Source organism: Psammomys obesus, unplaced genomic scaffold (assembly GCF_907164565.1).
Source record: "Psammomys obesus unplaced genomic scaffold, mPsaObe1.curated_primary_1811, whole genome shotgun sequence".
Classification (NCBI taxonomy): Eukaryota; Metazoa; Chordata; class Mammalia; order Rodentia; family Muridae; genus Psammomys; species Psammomys obesus.
The window spans coordinates 24,965,663-24,985,077 of NW_026595981.1; the positions used below are offsets into that span (position 1 = coordinate 24,965,663).

At 45.5% G+C, this 19,415-nt stretch overlaps 1 protein-coding gene across 2 annotated transcripts; it reads right to left on the bottom strand.

Moving 5' to 3' along the window:
- Positions 1 to 2: 2 nt before the first annotated feature.
- Becn1 (beclin 1) lies at positions 3 to 13,465 on the bottom strand. Of its 2 annotated transcripts, none has more exons than XM_055620011.1 (12): positions 13,318 to 13,465; positions 12,918 to 13,046; positions 9,946 to 10,013; positions 7,577 to 7,635; positions 6,849 to 6,939; positions 6,606 to 6,742; positions 6,278 to 6,472; positions 5,374 to 5,520; positions 3,113 to 3,262; positions 2,200 to 2,260; positions 1,529 to 1,671; positions 3 to 712 (listed from the first exon to the last, which is right to left on the bottom strand). In XM_055620011.1, exons 2-12 carry the CDS (start codon positions 13,042 to 13,044, stop codon positions 544 to 546), a joined length of 1,347 nt encoding a protein of 448 aa, XP_055475986.1. In that variant the 5' UTR covers positions 13,045 to 13,046; positions 13,318 to 13,465; the 3' UTR covers positions 3 to 543. The 2 variants fall into 2 exon arrangements, with proteins under 2 accessions (XP_055475986.1, XP_055475985.1); XM_055620010.1 differs by having other exon boundaries at positions 13,296 to 13,465.
- Between the last annotated feature and the right edge of the window lie 5,950 nt (positions 13,466 to 19,415).

The window sequence follows — 19,415 nt, forward strand, 5'->3', positions numbered from 1 at the left end:
TACCTCTTGGTAATTAACAGACGGTAGCAAATCCTTTATTACAAATAATTAAATCTCTCTGTCTCAAACAGTATCAAATACCATTCTGTAATTCCAACAGATAACAGAGTAGGTACTCAGTACTAGAGCTCAGAGGGGACAGTTAAAAGTCCCAGCTGCTGACCTGGTGTCCTTCCCCACCTTACCCAACTGTGTGCCACAAACATCATCTCAAAACTTTTCTGTTTCATATTTTAAGTGCAGGAAGTTGAGAGATAAAATCCAGTGAAAACACATCAATGTCAATTCAACTTAAAAAAAAACCAAGCAAATTTAACTTAGCTGTTTTTGGGGGGAAAAGAGGGAAGTCATGGGGCCACGTCAAAACTATGATAGGGCTGTCTGCTACACATGGCGTGCTGTACTCTGGAAACTGTCGTGATATTTTAAAATAAAGTGGCTTTTGGTTGTAAACATGTGGTTTAATATTACCCAAATTTAAAGCATCTTTCCAATCCAAACAAAATGTAAAACCTTAAAAGCAAACATCCCCTAAGGAGTAAGTCACTTGTTATAAAACTGTGAGGACACCCAAGCGAGACCCCACTTGAGATTCGTCAGCATGAACTTGAGTGCTTTCGTCCACTGCTCCTCAGAGTTAAACTGGGTTTTGATGGAATAGGAGCCGCCACTGCCTCCAGTGTCTTCAATCTTGCCTTTCTCCACATCCATCCTGCAGATGGACACAGCAGAGCTCATCAGTAACACAGCCACGAAGGCAGTTCAGGCAAACTGCAACTCCATCATAAGACCATTCACGTCATTTTATCTGATAAAGAATGCCTGGTGAAAAACTACCACTAATATGTTTTAGATTTGCTGGAAAGCCTAAAACCAAAAGCTGTCACAGAGTCTCATTGTACTGCAGAGTACAGGACAGGACACACAGCCAAACAGGTGAGAAGTCTGGAGCAGGGGGAAATGAAGGAAACAATACCCTTCACTGTCTGCCTAGGCATCCTGAACTCAAGGAGCAGAGAGGGAGGCAGAAGAAAACAAAAACTTTGTATTAGGGTGCAAGAAAATTCAACTCTGCCCCTTCCTTTCTCACTACAAAGCACAGACTGACCTTAAAAAAAAAACACACACTTCCTGCCTCAGCCTCCTGAGTGATAGAGTTATGGGTGTGCCCATCTCACCTGCCTTTCCAACTCAGTCTCTTGAACCAGTCTCTATGCTGGGCTGCTACACTAAGAAAAGCATTCTTGTCTATTCCCAAAGGCTGCAGGGAAAGCCTTTCTGAAATGGGACTGCAAACTTGAGCTCTGTGCCAAGAAAATCTCTACCACCACCCAAGAGAATAGTCAGGTGGTCACATAGTTCTGCTCACAATACCAAATTAGTCCTTGTTCATAATGTCATGTGACTGTGCACCATTTTCTTTTTGACCATTTTTTAAAAGTCTGTTTTCATTCACTGGCCCTCTAATTCAGTTTAGTCCTCGCTACAATTTCACAGAGTCTTCAGGGGATACAGGGTGAACACTCACCTGTATGGAAGACAAAATCGAGTCTCGCCTTTCTCCACCTCTTCTTTGAACTGCTGTACACAGTCCAGAAAAGCTACCATTGCATGGTCAAACTTGTTGTCCCAGAAAAACCGCAGTCCCCCAGAACAGTATAATGGCAGCTCCTGCCCAGGGAGAGAAGACTGGCTATGGGCACGCCCCCGTCATTCCGGGGCCTCCAGTCACCCAAGCTTCGCCTGCACCCACCAGAACATGGACTGTAGCTGACCAATGTCTTTTAGAGCCCTCAACAACTTTCAACAGGCACCGGCAAACAGCAACTCTTGGCAGTTTCCTACCAATGGAAATTTACTGAGCTTCAGATATTCCCCTCCCTCAAGTACACACTCTCCTCTGATCTGCCCAGACCCCTTTCTAACAGGTTGTAAAAAACGGAATTTTTTCTACAAACCCCAGAGAGCTAAGTTTGAACAAGAGGCTGGCTCCTTATAAGTTTGTCTGAGAAACTGAAAATGCCAGCTGATATAAAAACTAAGCTTAAAAAAAAAAAGAAAGAAAGAAAGAAAACAAAACCACAAGGCCTCGTGCACTTTAGGCAAGTACTCTATTCCATCCCTACCCCACAACAAACCCATTTTGTTTGGGTAAACAAGAACTCTGTAAGCCAATGAAAAAGGGGCCTCCCAGAATACCTTAGATTTGTCTGTCAGAGACTCCAGGTATGAATGATTTCCATAAGGAACAAGGCGGTACCTGAAGTGGGGGTGCAGAGAAATATATATCAGACTCCTGTAGTGATTACTACAAAGTTGCAATTCAGTAATTTTTTTTTATTTTTTGAGATAGAGTTTCTCTGTGTAACCCTGGCTGTCCTGGAACTTCCTCTGTAGAGGCACCTGGCCTCAAACTCAGAGCTACACCTGCCTCTGCTTCCTGAGTGCTGGAATTAAAGGCCTATGCCACCACCACCTGGCTGCACCCAGGAATTTTCAATCTGCATCTTATCATTTTTTTCCCATCCACTCCCAGCATCCATATTTAAAGTCTTAAATAATTCTATCTATTATATAACTGGGGGAGCATTCATCAAAATAGCGTTAATGTCTGTTTTGGCTTTGTTTTGTTTTGTTTTTTTTGAAATGGCAGGGTCTCCCTATATAGACCAGGTTGACTCTGAACTTTTGATCCTCCTGCCTCAGCTTCCCCAGTACTGGGATTACCAGTGTTTAACACCATGCCAGTTATTTTGGTTTAAAAGATGCATATAACTTGTGGCTTGTGGGTTGTCCTTGTCCCAGGATAGCTATGCCTGAGACTCAATACATTTGCAGACCACAATAACATGTTTCGATATCTAAAGGTTGGACACCCTGGTGGATTTTTTAAAAATGAAGCCTGAAACTTTCTTAGGGAAAAACTAGGTTCTGGAGACTGCTGGGGACCACTGCTGGAGTCTGAGGACTGCTCCACGATACCACAGGCAAGAGCCTTGGGATGAGGGCCCCGATGCCCTCCACCCACAGCAGAGCAGTACCAGGTAGTACAGACACATTGCGTCAAAGACACACTTCACCCGGGCAATACGGAAGAACTGCATTTTCTCACCTCTGAAATTTCAGACCCATCTTATTGGCCAGAGCATGGAGCAGCAACACTGTCTGGCCCCAAGCAGCATTGATTTCATTCCACTCGACAGGAACACTGGGCAAACGACCTAGTCTGAAATTATTGATTGTGCCAAATTGTCCACTGTGCCTACAGGAAAAGGCAGAAAGGGGGTCAGGGGAGGAAAAAGAGGCAAAACTTGAGATTGCCCACTTTTACCCAAAACCTAGCATGACTCCCTCTCCTTTTCTTCATAACTATATACCTAAGCTTCCCCTGGCATTTTAAACGGATGCCCCAAGGCATCATCTTTTCCACGCCAAAGTGGAACTGTGAGAGTCACTGACTATGTTTATGCTCCTCCCCCGATTAAAAAAAACACAAATATCAAAGTCAAAGCCAGCAAACGCCACTGTGTCTGTCTCCTCCCCCTCTTAGATTTTTTTTTTTGATGTGTATAAATGTTTTTTCTTTTCTTCACTTGCATGTATGAATGTGCACCAAGGCATGACTGTTGGATCCCTGGAGTTGGGATTATGGATGGTTGTGAGCCACCACGTAGGTGCTGGAAATTGAAATCCTCTGCAAGAGCAACAAATGCTCTTAACCATGGCCAAGCCCTCTCTTTAGCACCTTCCTACTTGTCTTAAATGTGTCTACTTCTGCCAAGTGTGGTGGTGCACACCTCTGATCCCAGCACTAGAGAAGCAGGGGCAGGCAGACCTCTGTGATTTCCAGGCCAGCCTGGTCTACACAGTGAGTTCCAGGACCGCCAAGGTTGTTACGCTTAGAAGTCCTGTCTCAAAAAAAAAAAAAAAAAAATCTACTTCCCTCCATCTCAAGACTGCTACTCTTTTCCAGTTTAGATGCCCAGCAATGTAACGTCCTTCCCAGCCAATTTCTCACCCGTTATTAAGAAAAGCTATCATTCACAAAGGCAAATGTCCTTCTGTCACTTCCCCGTCTGAAATGCTCCAGTCATTCCCTCTGCCTTCAGGATCAAGTCCAAACGCCTGAATAACGGTAACTCTCCGGTTTCCTATCTCCGCTTGCCCCTTACACTAAGTTTCAGTCACAATAAGATCCTTTCAGTTCTTTCAGTGCACCACTCCCTTGCTCCCGTTTCTCAGCACACGATGTTCTCTGCCAGGAACAACTCCTCTGTAGACCCGTACTTCACTCTCAGCCACATGAGCCTTCTTGGGGAAATTTCCAGGCTTCTTCCCAAACTGGGCAAGTGCCCTCTCGGCTCACCCAGCACCTGGCCTACCGCTATCACACTGTAGCACTCTGCCTGTTTACAAAGTCCTTCCAGGTCACAGGGAACTGCTAGATTGTGTGTGGTCTGTTTGACCCTTCGGGTGCTCAGCACAAGCCTTCCACACAGCAGACACTCAGCGTCACTAATTCAATAGGAAATGCATGAATGGGTCTGGGGTTGATAACTCAGCGCCTGGGGCTAGAGAGAAGCCCAGCTATTGGGATCATTGGCTGCTCTTCCAGGGACCCAAATTTGATTCCTGATACCCACAGTGCAGCTCACAACTTTCTGCTCTTCCACTCCCAAGGGGTCTGACTCCCTCATCTGGCCCTGTAGGCACCAGGCACGCATGTGAACATACGTGAAGGCAAACACACAAACCTAAAGGAGAGGGAGGGAGGAGCGGGCTCAGGGCACCTGCTGGCTTTGTTTGACTTCAGTATTTGTGGGTTCCTGTCAGGGGAGGAGCATGAGCATAATCAGTGACTCTCAGGGTTCCACTTTGGCATCAAAGCAGCTGGGAAAGGTGACTTGGGATTGGGGCATCTGTTTAAAACGCCAGGGGGAGCCTGGGTGTGTGGATCTGAAGGAGAGGGATTCAGGCTAGGTTTTGGGTGAAAGTGGAAAATCTCGCAAGTTTTATAAATCTGTTTTCTTCTCCCCTGACCCCTTTTCTGACTTTCATTGTAGGCACAGTAGACAATTTGGCTCAGCTAATTAAAAATAATTTTTAAAGCAGTATCAGGCAAGTATCAGGATTTGGTGGGTAGACAGGACTTGGTAGGCAGATACCGCTGAACTCCAGCATCCTGCTTGTGTGCGCGCGCACATTCCTGAGCTTGCGCTCTCATGCACACACGCACACAGAAACCTGGCTTAGGCAAAGATGATCTACAGTGCCTCACCTATAGGGAGGTGGTCACCTGGTATGTTGCTAACGGCTACAGTCCAAATATGAAGTGCTTCCCAGATGTGCCCCCCCACCGGCAGCACTTATTACCAAATATGGAAGGTCGCATTGAAAACGTTGGTCTTCTTCAGCTTGTCCAGCTGCATCTGGGCGTAGCGCATCTGGTTTTCTACACTCTTCAGCTCATCATCCAGCTCCAGCTGCTGTCTCTTGAACTCACTGTACTCACGCTGGTACCTGTGAGCCACCAAGGGGGCCATGAGAGCTGGCTCTGGGGGCTCAGTTTCTTTCTCATCACTCTGCTGAAGGATTTACTCTAGTGATATAACTACATTTAATTACAGAACTCTCTACAGCTGGCACTACTTCCTCTCAGAGGAATGTTTTGACTACAAAGTAGAAAAGTATCTCAAATTCCAGATGCCCACATTTTAAAATATAGAAGAAAAAAAAGAACCTTGTGAACTATGACAAAACATTTTCTGTATTTTTGATTTTTTTTTTTTTTTCAGAAGTGAAACAAGTTAAAAGTGAGTCTCTCAGCCAGGCTGACCTACAGAGGGAGTTCCAGCATAGCCAGAGCTACACAGAGAAACCCGGTGTCTCAAAACACCGGGTCTCTCGTTGCATTTATTTATTTGTGTGTGGGCGGAGCTGGGTCTCCTTCCACCTTGTGGGTCTCAGGACTGAACTCAGGTCATCAGGCTTGACAGAAAGCACTTAAACCCACAGAACCATTTAACTGACCCAAGCAAGAGCGTTGTTTTCGGAGCACTGGTGCCACACTGGACCCAACTAGCATCCTTTCTTCATTTCTCATGTCATGTCTTCATCTACAGCCCTCCCAACACTCTTCTGGAAACAGGCCCAGGAACCACGCGCAGGATTCGGAGCAGACCCGGCACTGACAGCTGGCCCAGTCAGACATTCAGCTGGCACACACCCCCCTCCTGGTGCTAGAGGCCGAGGGCAGCAGAGCAGGGCAAGCACTCACTGAGCCTCCTCCTGATCCAGTCTCTCCGCCTCAGCCTGGACCTTCTCCAGGTTTTCTGCCACTACCTTGCGGTTTTTTTCCACATCCTCCAGCTCCTGGATCAGCCTCTCCTCCTCTAGGGCCAGCTCTTTGAGCTCCCTCTGGAGCTGTTCACTGTCATCCTCGTTCATTTGCTCGAGGATCTCCAAACAGCGTCTGCCAAGGACACAAACACGGTCTGCTGATGAGAGGGCGCCTGCTGTTCTATGTGCCTGAGGGGAGCACAGCTCTTAAATCTGAGGGGCCAAGGAGTCTCCCAGGCCCAAACCCTGGCCCTAGAGGAACTCACTTGTAGTTCTGACATTCATTTTCAGTGACATTGAGCTGAGTGTCCAGCTGGTCTAAAAGAGTGTCTGTGCATTCCTCACACAATGGGTGATCCACATCTGTCTGGCCCGACATGATGTCAAAAAGGTCTCCAGTGACCTGGAAGCACAGAACAGTTGGGATGGGGCCTCTCCTGGGCTATCCGCCTGGCCACCCCCTGTACCAACCACACATATTTCTGGACAGTGAAATAAGGACAACTTGCCTTGAGCCTCCGGCTGAGATTCTCCATGGTACCGCCATCAGATGCCTCCCCGATCAGAGTGAAGCTATTAGCACTTTCTGTGGACATCATCCTGCAGATAGGCCCCCACCCATGGGCCACATGAGGGGGCAGAGAGGCCTCCTCCACCTACTGTGCGGCCAGTGGCAGAGACTCTCAAACACCGGCTGAGGGGCCTCAAGATGCATACCTACTCCTAGCCCAGGCGGGCCTCCCAGAGTACCTCTCTCCCAAGGGAAGGCCATCCTGGTCTTCCGCAGGGGCACTACTCAGCACCAGGTTAGCCTTGGATGGACTAAGGAGGGGGAGGGGGCACCAAAAATTGATATGTATGTCTACAGCAAAAAGGAAGGAGAATCAAGAAGACCATTTTTTAATATTACTCTCCATGACAGCAACTTTTAGCTGCTACATCAGTGAGAACTAAGAGCCTCAACATCTACTAAAAAGCTTCTCAAGCACCCATCTCAGTCGCTCCCTCAGCACCCCTCACTTCACTGCTACGGGTATTGACTCTGTATGATGGCTACAGGGGGAAAAAAAAACACGCTGAAAGGTGATGGTCAGGGATAAGGGGACATATCTTTCCTAAAAAGAGCCAAAAGGCTAGACAATAATTTACATCTCCTGGTCCCAAGTCCTAACTCCTAAGTCTAAGAAAAATGTCCTTGGTCTTTGGCAAGAAACAGGGGATGAGGAATAGTAAGCACCTGGCTGGGGGGATGAATCTTCGAGAGACACCATCCTGGCGAGTTTCAACAAATGGTTCCTGAGACAGAAATAAAAGAGCATCAGAATTCCGGCAATGTAGAGTGCAGTTTATTTCCCCAACAGCCTGAGAACTATTTGGCTTTAGCCTAGATTGAGAACCACAAGAACTTGATAAACTGAGCAACTTAAGAAGTGGGTGGTCTCTGGGCTGGGAGACAGCTAAGTAGAAAACATTCTATTCAAGGAAGAGGACCGGAGTTCAGAGGACCCACAGTTAAACAAACAAATGGGTCATGGTGGCGTATGCCTTTGAGCCCAGCACTCTGGGAGGCAGAGACAGGCAGATCTCTGTGAAAGAGCCTAGTCTACACAGCACAAGAGCCAAAGTTACGTAGACAGACCCTGTCTCAGAAGCAAAAACAAAACAACAAACCCACAAAACAAAACAAAAAAGAACTGTACAAAAACCAAAGAGTGAGCGGGCTGTGCACCTGTAATGGCAAAACTGGGAGGATCTTCCTACCCTACGGACATAAGCAGCCAGCCTAATCCTCAAGCTCCAGGACTGATCCTGGTCCAAGTTAGAGACTGTCTCAAAAAATAAGGTGGAAACCTAGACACGGACTTTGTACATAGAAACTAAGAAAGGACCCACAGCACAGACAACTTCCTCATACCATCTGATGATTGCTTTCTTTGATGGGGAACAGCATTTCCTAAGGATACTACACTTTATCTGTGGTTCCATTTGCATTTAACACTTGGCAATTAAGGAGGCAAACACCCTAAGTCATGGTACAAGGCAGAAGGCAGAACAGACTGCAATGAAGTTTGTCACGGCACAAAGTAGACCACGTATGGGTTGTTTGGTTTGCTTTCTCTATGTGTTTTTAGGAAAAAAAATAAAGTGTTTCTTGAATGCAATTTAAAAAAAGCAGTGGGCCTGTCAGTACCAGAACGGCATGCCCACCATCAGCGTCAACAGTTTTCCAGCATTTCTTCATAACATCACTGGCTTCAGCTGCCTGCCTCTTTTGCTTCCCTGCAGGCTTTCTCTGACCTTGTACCCTAGATTCCCTGCAGAGCACGTGGCCAGAAATAACAGCTCCCAACCCACTTAAGGTTCCATTTTCCCAATGACAGACAGACAGGTGGATAAATATTCCCTTATCACAAGGGTGAAGCCAACGCCCTCTAACAGGATGCTGCTCCACAGAGGGGCCCACCAGTGTTTGACCATGGCTCCTGCCTGGATTCCCTTCCTTTTCCCACCCACCTTCTCTGCTTTGCAGTAGAGTTCCCTGGGCTCCTCTCCCTAATCAGTAAATTCTACAACGACCTGCTCCACGCAAAAGAAAAACAACTTCCAACACCTATCTTTGATAATGAAAAGCATCTCTATTATTATTGTTATTATCATCATCATCACTGTAAAGCGGAGACTGAACCCAGGGCCTGGCCCATGCAAGGCAAGGGCTCTACCTCTGAATTATGATCACAGCGTCATCACTGACAGCACTAAAATTTTAAAATGATATATTCTAACACTGCTAATCTTTCATGTCCATGGTAAAGATACAACCCTCTGTCGAAGCAAGATATGTTTGTGAATGGAGAAGGAACGGAGAAATAGCTATAGAAAATTAAAAAAAAATCAAGAACACCCTAGAGCAGCCCAAATACATAGGTCATTCATCTCTGACCTTAGTCATTGACCTTTTTTTTTGTTGTTGTTAAGATTTTATTTATTTAATGCATGAATGCTCTATCTGCATGGATGCCAGCATGCCAGAAGAAGGCATCAGATCCCAGTATAGATGGTTGTGAGCCACCATGTGGTTGCTAGGAATTGAACTCAGGACCTCTGGAAGAGCAGACAGTGCTCTTCACCTGAGACATCTCTCCAGCCCTCTACCTTTTTTTTTTATTATTATTATTCAAGACAGGGTTTCTCTGTGTCCTGGACTCATTTTGTAGACCAAGCTGGCTTTGAACTCAAACTCACAGAGATCTTCCTGCCTTTGCCTCTCTTAGTGCTGAGATTACAGGCATGCACCACCACGTCAGCTCTAAGCCCTATTTTTTTTTGTTTTTCATATATGCATCTCAGGCTGGTCTAGAACTCACCACGCAGCCCAGGCTGGCTTCATCTGTGACCCACAAGGCCTCAGCCTCCCAAGCACTAGCATTACAGGTGGCAACACCTTGTCTGGCTAGAGTGTCTTTTATAACCACGCTTTATCATTAACCCCCAAAGTTTGGAGGCACCAAACACTATGCAGAAATCCAGCCTGTACTGTGGTGCTTTCATGTCAAGCCTCCCGTCTGGCATACTGTAAGGAGGATGGGGAGAGGGTACTTCTTTTACCTCTCCTGGGTTAGCCTCTTCCTCCTGGGTCTCTCCTGGTTTCTCCTGGGCTGTGGTAAGTAATGGAGCTAAGGGTAAGGAAAATCCTGGGTCAGAAACAGTCTCATCAAAGCAGGAGGGCTTTGCAAAGCCTGGGAAAAGAATCTGAAATAGCTTTATTACCAGCCCAAACCCTACTACAATCTCTCCCTCTCTTTAGACAGGGCCTATGTAGTCCTGGCTAGCTTGGAACTCAATATGGAGATAGACCAGACTGGCCTTGAACTCCTGAGTACTGGGATTAATGATTTGTGCCACCACTGCTCGCCTTTTTTAATTCTTAGTAATTTACTGGTTTGTTTTATGTTTGCCTACATATGTGTCTGTGTGAGGGTATCCAAAACACAGGAACTGGAGCTAGAGACACCTGTGAGACGCCATGTGGGTGCTGGGAATTGGACGCGGTCCTCTGGCAGCGCAGCCAATGCTCTTAACCACTGACCCATCTCTCCAGCCCCCTTTTTTTATTCTTTACACATAGAAAAATGTTTTCTTCCCCCTCTTCCTGAAAGCACAATAGATGTCATGACTTTAAGAGTCATGCAGAAAGAGTTAGTCTTCATGTCCTAGACAATTACTTTAGTTATTGCAGAACAGAGAACAATGGATGGGTGTACTGACCAACGATCATTGAACATGTGTTTGTAATTGTTGAAACTAGATGATAGGCAGGTAGGGATTCCTTATATATTTAAAACTCTTAAAAATTAAAACAATTTTTAAAAATTATGGGTATATGTGTACTATGGGTGTGGACAGGAAGGTGTCAGATCACCTGGAGCTGGAGTTACAGGCAGTTGTGAATGACCTAATGTGGGCACTGGGAACTGAACTCAGGCCCTCGGGAAGAACAGCACCAAACTCTCCTAACCAGTAAGCCATTTCTCCAGCCCTATAGTTAAGTTTTTCCATCACAAAAGTTAGTATCCCTCTACCCTAGAAAAACTGGGAAGGGGTGAGAAAATTTTCTGGACAGCTATACTCTGTCTGCTCCCGGGTGTCAAAGAATGTAGGGCTGGGATGTGGCCAAGTGGCAGAACACTGTCAAGCACCAGCAAGGCCCTCCTCAAACCCCAGCATCAGGAGAGGGCCTATGGGAGAGCCATGTACAGGGGCACATGGCTATAATCCTAGTACTTCAGAGGCTGAGGAAATTCAATCATGTTTTTAAAGCCAGCCTGGGTTATATATTAAGACTCTACCTCAAAAACAAAACAGCAACAACAAAAATACAGCTAATATACACACAAATGAAAATCTATTCAGCTTTTTTTTTTTTAATTAAACATGAACTCCATCATTTAAGACCGAAGGCCATACATTAAGTGAAATTACCCAGGCACACAAAAGCAATCACTGAACCATCTCATATGTGGTATACCTCATTTAAACTGAGAGCAAAATGGTGGTTCTTAGGGGCTGCAGATGGTAGGGGAGGGATACAAAAAGGTCAACAGGTCAGTTAGGCAGGAGAAACAAATTCTGGTGTCCTATTGAACAGTGTTGACTATGGGAGCCATAATGAACTGCACAGTCCCAAAAAGCCGGAAGGGAAGATTAGGAATGTTTTTGCCGCAAGGAAACAATAAATGTTGGAAGAGACAAATGTGCTAACCCTGATTTGAACACTGTTTGTGTATTCAAACATCAAGTGGTGCCCCATAAATGTGTCAGACTTTAAAAACATATCAAAAAGTTAAGAAATGTGTAAAGCTGGGCACAGTAGCACATGCCTGTACTCCAACACTTGGGAGATGAAGGGTGCCTTTACCACTTTTACACTTTCAATGCACAAGTAACCTTTAAAAATGTGAAAAGTAGTGCTGATCAATGTCTTTAATTCTAGAACTCTGGAGGCAGAGGCAGGACAGTATGAGTATGAGGACAGCCAAAGGGTGCATAGTGAGAGTCTGTCTAAAATAATAATAGTAATAGTAATAATAATATTTTTAAAAAGAAGAAGGGGTGCCTGGAGAGATGGCTCAGCGGTTAGGAGCACTGGCTGCTCTTCCAAAGGTCCTGAGTTCAATTCCCAGCAACCACATGGTGGCTCAAGACCATCTATAATGAGATCTGGTGCCCTCTTCTGCTATGTAGGCATACATGCAGGCAGAATACTGTATAAATAATAAATAAATAAATAAAAATAAGAATAGGGGCTGGGCACATCATTCAGTAGTTTAGAGCACTTGTTGCTCTTGCAGAGAGAGGACCTAGGTTTGACTCCCAGCCCTCACATGGTGGCTCACAATCACCTGTTATCTCCAGTTCAGGGGATCTGATACCCTCTTCTGGCTTCTTTGGGCATCGGGCATTCATGTAGACAGATATATATAAACAAAACACCCATATACATAAATAAGTAATAGTACTAATTTTTAAAAAGTAAACCAAGGTCCAGAGAGATACAAGACCAAGGTTTACAGGCTAATGCCAGGTCCGCGAACTTGTTTCAACTCCCTATAGTCACCTTCTGCGCTTCTTCAGGCCTCTAGACTCCCCTACACTTAGCAGGCCCTCGGGTAAGTTCAAGTCACACGACCTCTGTAAACCTCAATTTTTCACCTGTAAAAGGACATAACCATGGAACGTCTCTTGCTCTTTTTATTTCTAGAAACAGGGACTTGTTCTATAGCCCAAGCTGGCCCGGAACTTGAGGCAGCTCCTGTTTATACAACTCCTGAGTGCTGCAATTAACGGATATGAGCCACAAAGCCTGGTTTCCACCGGGATTGTCCCAAGGACTACATGAAATACACCTGGTACACGGTAAGTCCTCAAGAAAATCTGTTCTATTCCTTCACTCTGGAGACAACGTCAGAACACTCTACTCCTGATGAGGAAACCGAAAACCAGAGACTGCAGCCACGTCGTCTCTAAAGTCGCCCATTTCCCACCTTCCAGACCACCCCCTTCTCGCGAATCCTGCTGACCTGTGAGTTCCTGGATGGTGACCCGGTCCAGGATCTTGAAGCTCGTGTCCAGTTTCAGAGGCTGGCTGCAGCGCTGGCACACGAAGCTCACCTGCATGGTACTGCTGGACGCCTTTGACCCCTCCATGCCTGCGGCAGCGGAGAAAAGACGAGGTTAAGGCTCGGCGCCCCTGAACCTCGGGCCGGAGGCTAGCCCCTGCCTTGGGAGGTGGAGGTGAAGAGGGCCATCCCGGTCCGCGCTCTTCCCCCCGGGAGCGGTATAACACCAAGAGGACCTGCTTCCGGGGAAGAGCCCGGCTGAGACAGTTTGGACTCCCGGGCGGGGGAAGGGGCCCCCGAAGTGGCCGTCAGGGATTCTAGGACTCCCTAAAGTCTCACTTCAGGCCCCGGCGCTCTTCACCTCAGGACCCCGGAGCCCGCCGCCCAGGCTCGCTCTACCGCGGGGGCACGGTGGCCTCGGGTCCGGCCCGGAGTGAGACCTCCAGAGTTCCCATCGCCCGGTCTTCAGCTACTTCCCGGTCGGCTCAGCTGAAGACTTCCGCCCGGGACCAGACGTGACGTCTTGACGGCCGCAGACGCACAAGCCCTGGTCCAGGTCCCGCATACCCGGCTCGGGGCGCCCCCCAGAGGCTGAGCGGGAAAGCGCAGCCTGAGCCGGCAGGTGGGCCAGAAACGCCCATGCTCTGTTCTGATTGGTCCCCTCAAGATTTGTTACTTCCAAGGGGGGCCACTTCCGTATTCCTTCGGTGTCAGGGTGATCAGAGAGATGGGGTCTCTCGTCTCTCTCTCTCTCTCTCTCTCTCTGTCTCTCTCTCTCTCTTTCTCTCTTTCTCTCTTTCTCCCTCCCTCCTTCTGCCCCTCCCTCTCTTTCTCTCTCTCTCTCTCTTTGGTTTCTTTGTGGAGCCTTGGCTGTCCTGGAACCCCCTCTGTAGACCAGGCTGGCCTCGACCTCACACAGACCCGCCTGCCTGTGCCTCGCTGGGTGCTGGGATTACAGGTGTGCACCACCGTGCCCGGCTGAGACAGGGTTTCTTTCTCCAAGTAGCCCTGGCTGTCCTAGTACTAGCTCTGTAGACCAGGCTGCCCTCGAATTTACAGAGATCCACCTGTCTCTGCCTCCTATGCGCTGGGATCAAAGGCGTGCGCCACCACCTCCTGGCTGGTGTCAGTTTTTAAAGTGTTTTGCTTTTTTTTTTTTTTTAGGAGACTCAGATTGTCTTTTAAACCCTTCTGATGGAGTGCGTTTGGCAGGATGGCTTTATATATATATATGCACACATATATAAAATAACCTTTATTCTAGTGGGAAAGGATAAGGTAAATAGATGTTAAGTATTTTAATTTTTTAAACATTCATTTTTCTTTTCTGTGCATGAGTGTTTAGTCTGAGTATACATATGTGCACCACGTCCCTCTCTGGTGCCTTTGGAGCTTTGGAGGTCAAAGGAAGTCATCAGATCCCCTGGAGCTGGAGTTACAGGTGGCTGTGAGTCAGCGTGTGGGCGCTGGGAACAGAGCCTCTGGAAGAGCAACAAGCGTCGGTGCTTAAACTGAGCCGTCTCTCCAACCCAAAGTACAGAAGTAGAGTATAGTAAAGTATGGGATGATACCGACTTTTTTTTTTTTTTTTAACAGAAATGATTTAACAGATTGAACCTAGAGCTTCACCCGTGTGAGGCAAGTACTCCGAGGAACTGCCGTGACTTCAATATGAAGAGTGTCAGCCATCATGAGCAGTCTGGGGAGGTGGGGTGGTGAGAGAGAGGAGAGGGAGAGAGAAAGCTTGCTCCAGTGGGCATGTAAGACTCTAGAATCAAGTCCAAGGGCTTTTATATGCAGAGCAAGTACTCCACCGTGGACTCAGCTCTATCTCCAACCCGCCTTTTTCTTTTTACATAGAATATAGCTGAGCTGACAAGAAGGCTCAACCTGTAACAGTGTGTGCCACCAAACCTGAGAACCTAGGTTCAGGTCCTAGGACCCACAGAGTAGGAGGGAATCAATTCAACCAAGTTGTCCTTTGAAGATTTTCCATGGCATGGACCCCGCTCTGCCGCCACTAAGTCTAATAAGCAGAACAGAATGTGCCCCGTGTGGCTCCAGTTCTGGTGATTAACATTCTCGTGACTGCAGCTTATTACAGCAGATCTACTATCTTGGTGAATCTCTTTATTGCTGAAATTTTCCATTGCTTCCAATTACCATCACAATTTGTGTGATGATACCAACATCACTATGCAGGGTTGACTGTCCCCTTTTGTCGGAGCCTTATAATTGGAAGTTCTGAATACCTTGGCTCTCGGTATTTATTAATATTGGCAGTTGTTTTCAAAACAATTGCTCGTATTGCCTCTAGGAATCCATAAGAGAGACTATTTTATGACGCCTTGACCAGTATAGTAACCTATACTATAAATATTCCAGTATTTAGGAAACAATGGCAGAGAATGGCAGTTCTCCATTATTTTAATTAATACCATTGACTACTGATAAGGCTGATGAGTTTGTCACGTGGTCGCCCACTGCAGATCCTCTTGTAAATTATGTTCACATATTTGTATTTATTCACTGGATTCTAAACGGCTTCCTCAGGTTTCAAAATAAATTCTCACGGACAGGTGTGGTAGTGCACATCTTTAATCTCAGCGCGAGGCAGGCAGATCTTCACAGTGGCCGTCCTGCTCCTCACAGTGAGCTGCAGGCCAGTCAGGGCTGCATGGTGAGTCCTTGTCACAAGGACAGGCACACTCATACACAGGAGTCAATAAATTCTCATGAATGCTCGAGCCAGCTAATATTTCTTCCTCCCATACTTTTTTTTTTTTCAAGACAGGGTTTCTCTGTGTAGCCTTGGCTGTCCTGGACTCACTTTGTAGACCAGGCTGGCCTTGACCTCACAGTGATCCACCTGTTCTGCCTCTCTGAGTGCTGGGATTAAAGGTGTGTGTGACTATGCCTGGATCCATCCTTTTTTTTTTTTTTTTTTTAAAGGGGAAGTCTCCTGGATCCCAAGGATGACTTCAAACTCACTAGGCAGCTGACAACTTCTGACCCTCCTGCTCCACCCAGGAGGAGGCGTGTGACCCACGCTTTTGTGCATGCAACCAACTGAGAGCTCCTGAGATCTCCATTTTCATGTTTTGTTTTGTTGAAGCAAGATCTCGTATACCTCAGGCTATTTTCAAAATTGCTGTCTGGGGCTGAGGAGATGTCTCAGCAGTTAAGAGCCTGAAATAAGATGGTTGATCTTGTAGAGGTCCCAGATGTAATTCCCACCACCATCCATAACTCTACTTCCAGGGGGATTTGGTGCCCTTTTCTGGTTTCTGTGGACACTAGACACACAGGTGACTCACACACACATCCATGTAGGCAAAACAGCCACACACAAAATAAAATACACGTAACGACGGAATTTTGTTTTGCTGGGCTGGAGAGATGGTTCAGCAGTTAAGAGCACTTTCTGCTCTTCCAGAGGTCCTGAATTCAATTCCCGGTGACCAGTTCCCAGCAATTCAATCTTGGAATGCAGGTGTAGATGCAGATAGAACACTCATATACATAAAATAAATAAAACAAAACAAAGAACTTTTTTGTTTTGCTTTTCAAGACAGAGTTTCTCTGTGTAGCCCTGGATGTCCTGGAACTCACTCTGTAGATCAGGATGGCCTTGAACCCCCCAAGTCTGGGATTAAAAACATTCACCACCACCAACTGGTAAACAATTTTTTCTTAATTGCCATGTCATTGGTACTGGAGATTACAAATGTGTACTACCATGCCTAGCTTTAGAAGATTTAAAATCTTTATAAAGTCAAATATATCCATTTATTGACTGAATGATGGATGGATGGATGGATGGATGGAATGATTGAGACAGGGTCTCAGTGTGTACCCTGGATGGCCTGCAACTCTTTACGTACACTGACCAAGCTGTCTCAAACACAGAGATCCACCTGCCTCTGCCTCCTGAGTGCTGGAATTAAAGGTGTGTGCCACCTCATCCAACCGTAAGTCTATTTTTCTGTGACTTGTGTCACTTAAATTATTCTGCTCCTTTTCAAGGTACCTCCGAGGAGGCCAGCAGTTGTCAACCTGTAGATTGCAACCCCTTTGGGGGATCAAATGACCTTCTCACAGGAGTCACATATCAGATAGTTATGATTCATAATAGTAGCAAACTTATAGTTAAAGTAGGAACAAAGTAATTTTATGGTTGGGGTGGTCACCGCAACATGAGTACCAATGCCTCTGTTTCGGCAAAGTTCACGGTAAAGTCTGGGATGGAATGCAGAATCTCCTTTCACTTTTTATCTCGTAGGTTTTGCTTTATCTCTTGGGTTGCCAAGCTGATGGCTCAGCTAACTGATCAGGATGGATGATTGAAAGAAGAAAAAATTGGGGAGGGAGCCCAGGATTACTTCTCCAGGACTAGGGATTGGCTACAATGCTGCTAAGGAGGAAAACTTAAACTGACCACTTTTCCCCCTGCAGCCAGGGTTGAAAAAGTGGCTTAGTTTAGGGGTTGTAAAAGGAGGTTGTGGGTTGTAAAGGTGGCTCTTTGATCGGTAGATTAACCTTCTTTTCAGAGATCTCTATTAAGCTAACGCATGCCTGCTGATGGCAGAGCCCTGAGTCTGTTAGTGAATCTACTGAAAAACAAAAAAATAAGAGAGAGATAAAAAACAAACCACACACACACACACATGCACTCAAGAGGAAAAGGTGAATGAAGTTAAAAACTCTAACTTCAACTTTTACAAATACCCACAGGCTTACATAGGATGATGATGATGATGATGATGATGATGATGATGATGATGATGATGATGATTTCAGCTAGCATCTCCTCGGCAGAAACAAGTTCAGGCTGCCAGTTCCATAGTATCAGTCCATATATACACATAGACAAATAGCCAGGCGTAGAGACCTGCACATATTATACATATATTCAATGGACAATACAAAGATACAAAAGGAGCGCCTTACAGACAGACAGACAACTGGCATCCACTGATATACCATACTTACAAAAAAACACATATATTTACATGCAAACATTTATCTTTATATGTATTTACATATAAACAACTTGTGGATGAAGCAAATTCCAAAGTTTATTGTCTGGTCACAGCTTTTATACCTTTTTGAGACAAAGCTTTCTACATTGAAAAAGGAATTACCTCATAGTCAAAAAGACAATCACAAAAACAGATGAATTATAAACTACAACATGTATTCACACGTTACATGTTTTTTTTTTAATTAAAACTAGACATTTCTTACCTATATATCCATAACATGAGCTCATAGTGAGTGACAAGGACTAAGGTTTACAGGGTCCAAAGTTACAAGACTATATGTCTTTTCAATTAGAACTGACCTGCCTACACATTCTCCAGCTATCTCTAGTTGATAGTGAGTTCAGAACAATAATTTAATCTGTCTTTCATTCTGAGAAACAAAGTAAATTCAAAATGACAGCATTTTATGCCATAAGGTGACAAGGTATAAGGGATTACAATGAACCAATTTGTATTTGATGACATCAAGATTTGTATTTAAGGGCTAGAGAGGTGGCTCAGAGGTTAGGAGCACTGGCTGCTCTTCCAGAGGTTCTGAGTTCAATTCCCAACAATCACATGGTGGCTCACAGCCATCTAAAATGAGATCTGGTGCCCTCTTCTGGTGTGCAGGTGTACATGCAGCCGCAACATTGTATACATAATAAAATAAATCTTTTAAAAAAAGATTTGTACTTAATTTAGACATTTTTTGGTAACTTAATTATATTTTGGGTTCATGGAAAGTTTAAACCAACTTGCTTATATTAATGGTATATACCACGGTACAGGGTGCCATCCTTAGAGTCAGTGAAAGTTTATCTGAATCCACAAATCTGTCTCAAGCCTGTCTCCTAGTGAGGCATTTGGAGTCCACAAAAATATTTATTGCAGCCATAAACTTTCTTTTAACTCTTTAACCTTCTAAAATATTTTTAATCAAGTCAGAAATTCTATAATCAGGAATTAATCCATTTGAACAGCACTATATCTTCATAAAGATTCCATAAAAAGTTTGTTCAAACGGAGTGGGTGAGTACCCAGAAAGTGAGGGTTTGCACCGCACCAGATTTTTTTTTTTTTTTTTGAGAGATAAAGCAGCAATGCAGAAATGACAGGGGTCAGAGAGGTTGGAAGCAATTCTAGGGTACATCACGGTACACACCTTTCGAAATACCAGATCCCTTCCAGAAAGTCTACGAGCCTATTGAACCTCCCCAAATCGATGACTCTTGATATCATGTCAGAGGCTGGAAGCAATTCTGGTGGTGCATCACAGTACAGACCTTGCAAAATACGGGACCCAGAAAACCCACAGGCCTACTGAGATCCTTTAACAGAATGGTTCTTGACACATGAGGAGCTGTATTAAAGGGATGCAGCATTAGGAGGGTTGAGATCCACTGTCTCAGGTAATTGGCTGTGTTGAGAGAAG

Coding starts and splice junctions, on each gene's coding strand:
- Becn1 (XM_055620011.1), bottom strand. CDS start 13,044: ATGGAGGGGTCAAAGGCGTCCAGCAGTACCATGCAGGTGAGCTTCGTG. Junction 10,014..12,917: donor CACCATCCAGGAACTCACAG/GTCAGCAGGATT, acceptor CCTTACCCTTAG/CTCCATTACTTACCACAGCC. Junction 3,263..5,373: donor AATGCGACCTTCCATATTTG/GTAATAAGTGCT, acceptor CTTTTCCTGTAG/GCACAGTGGACAATTTGGCA.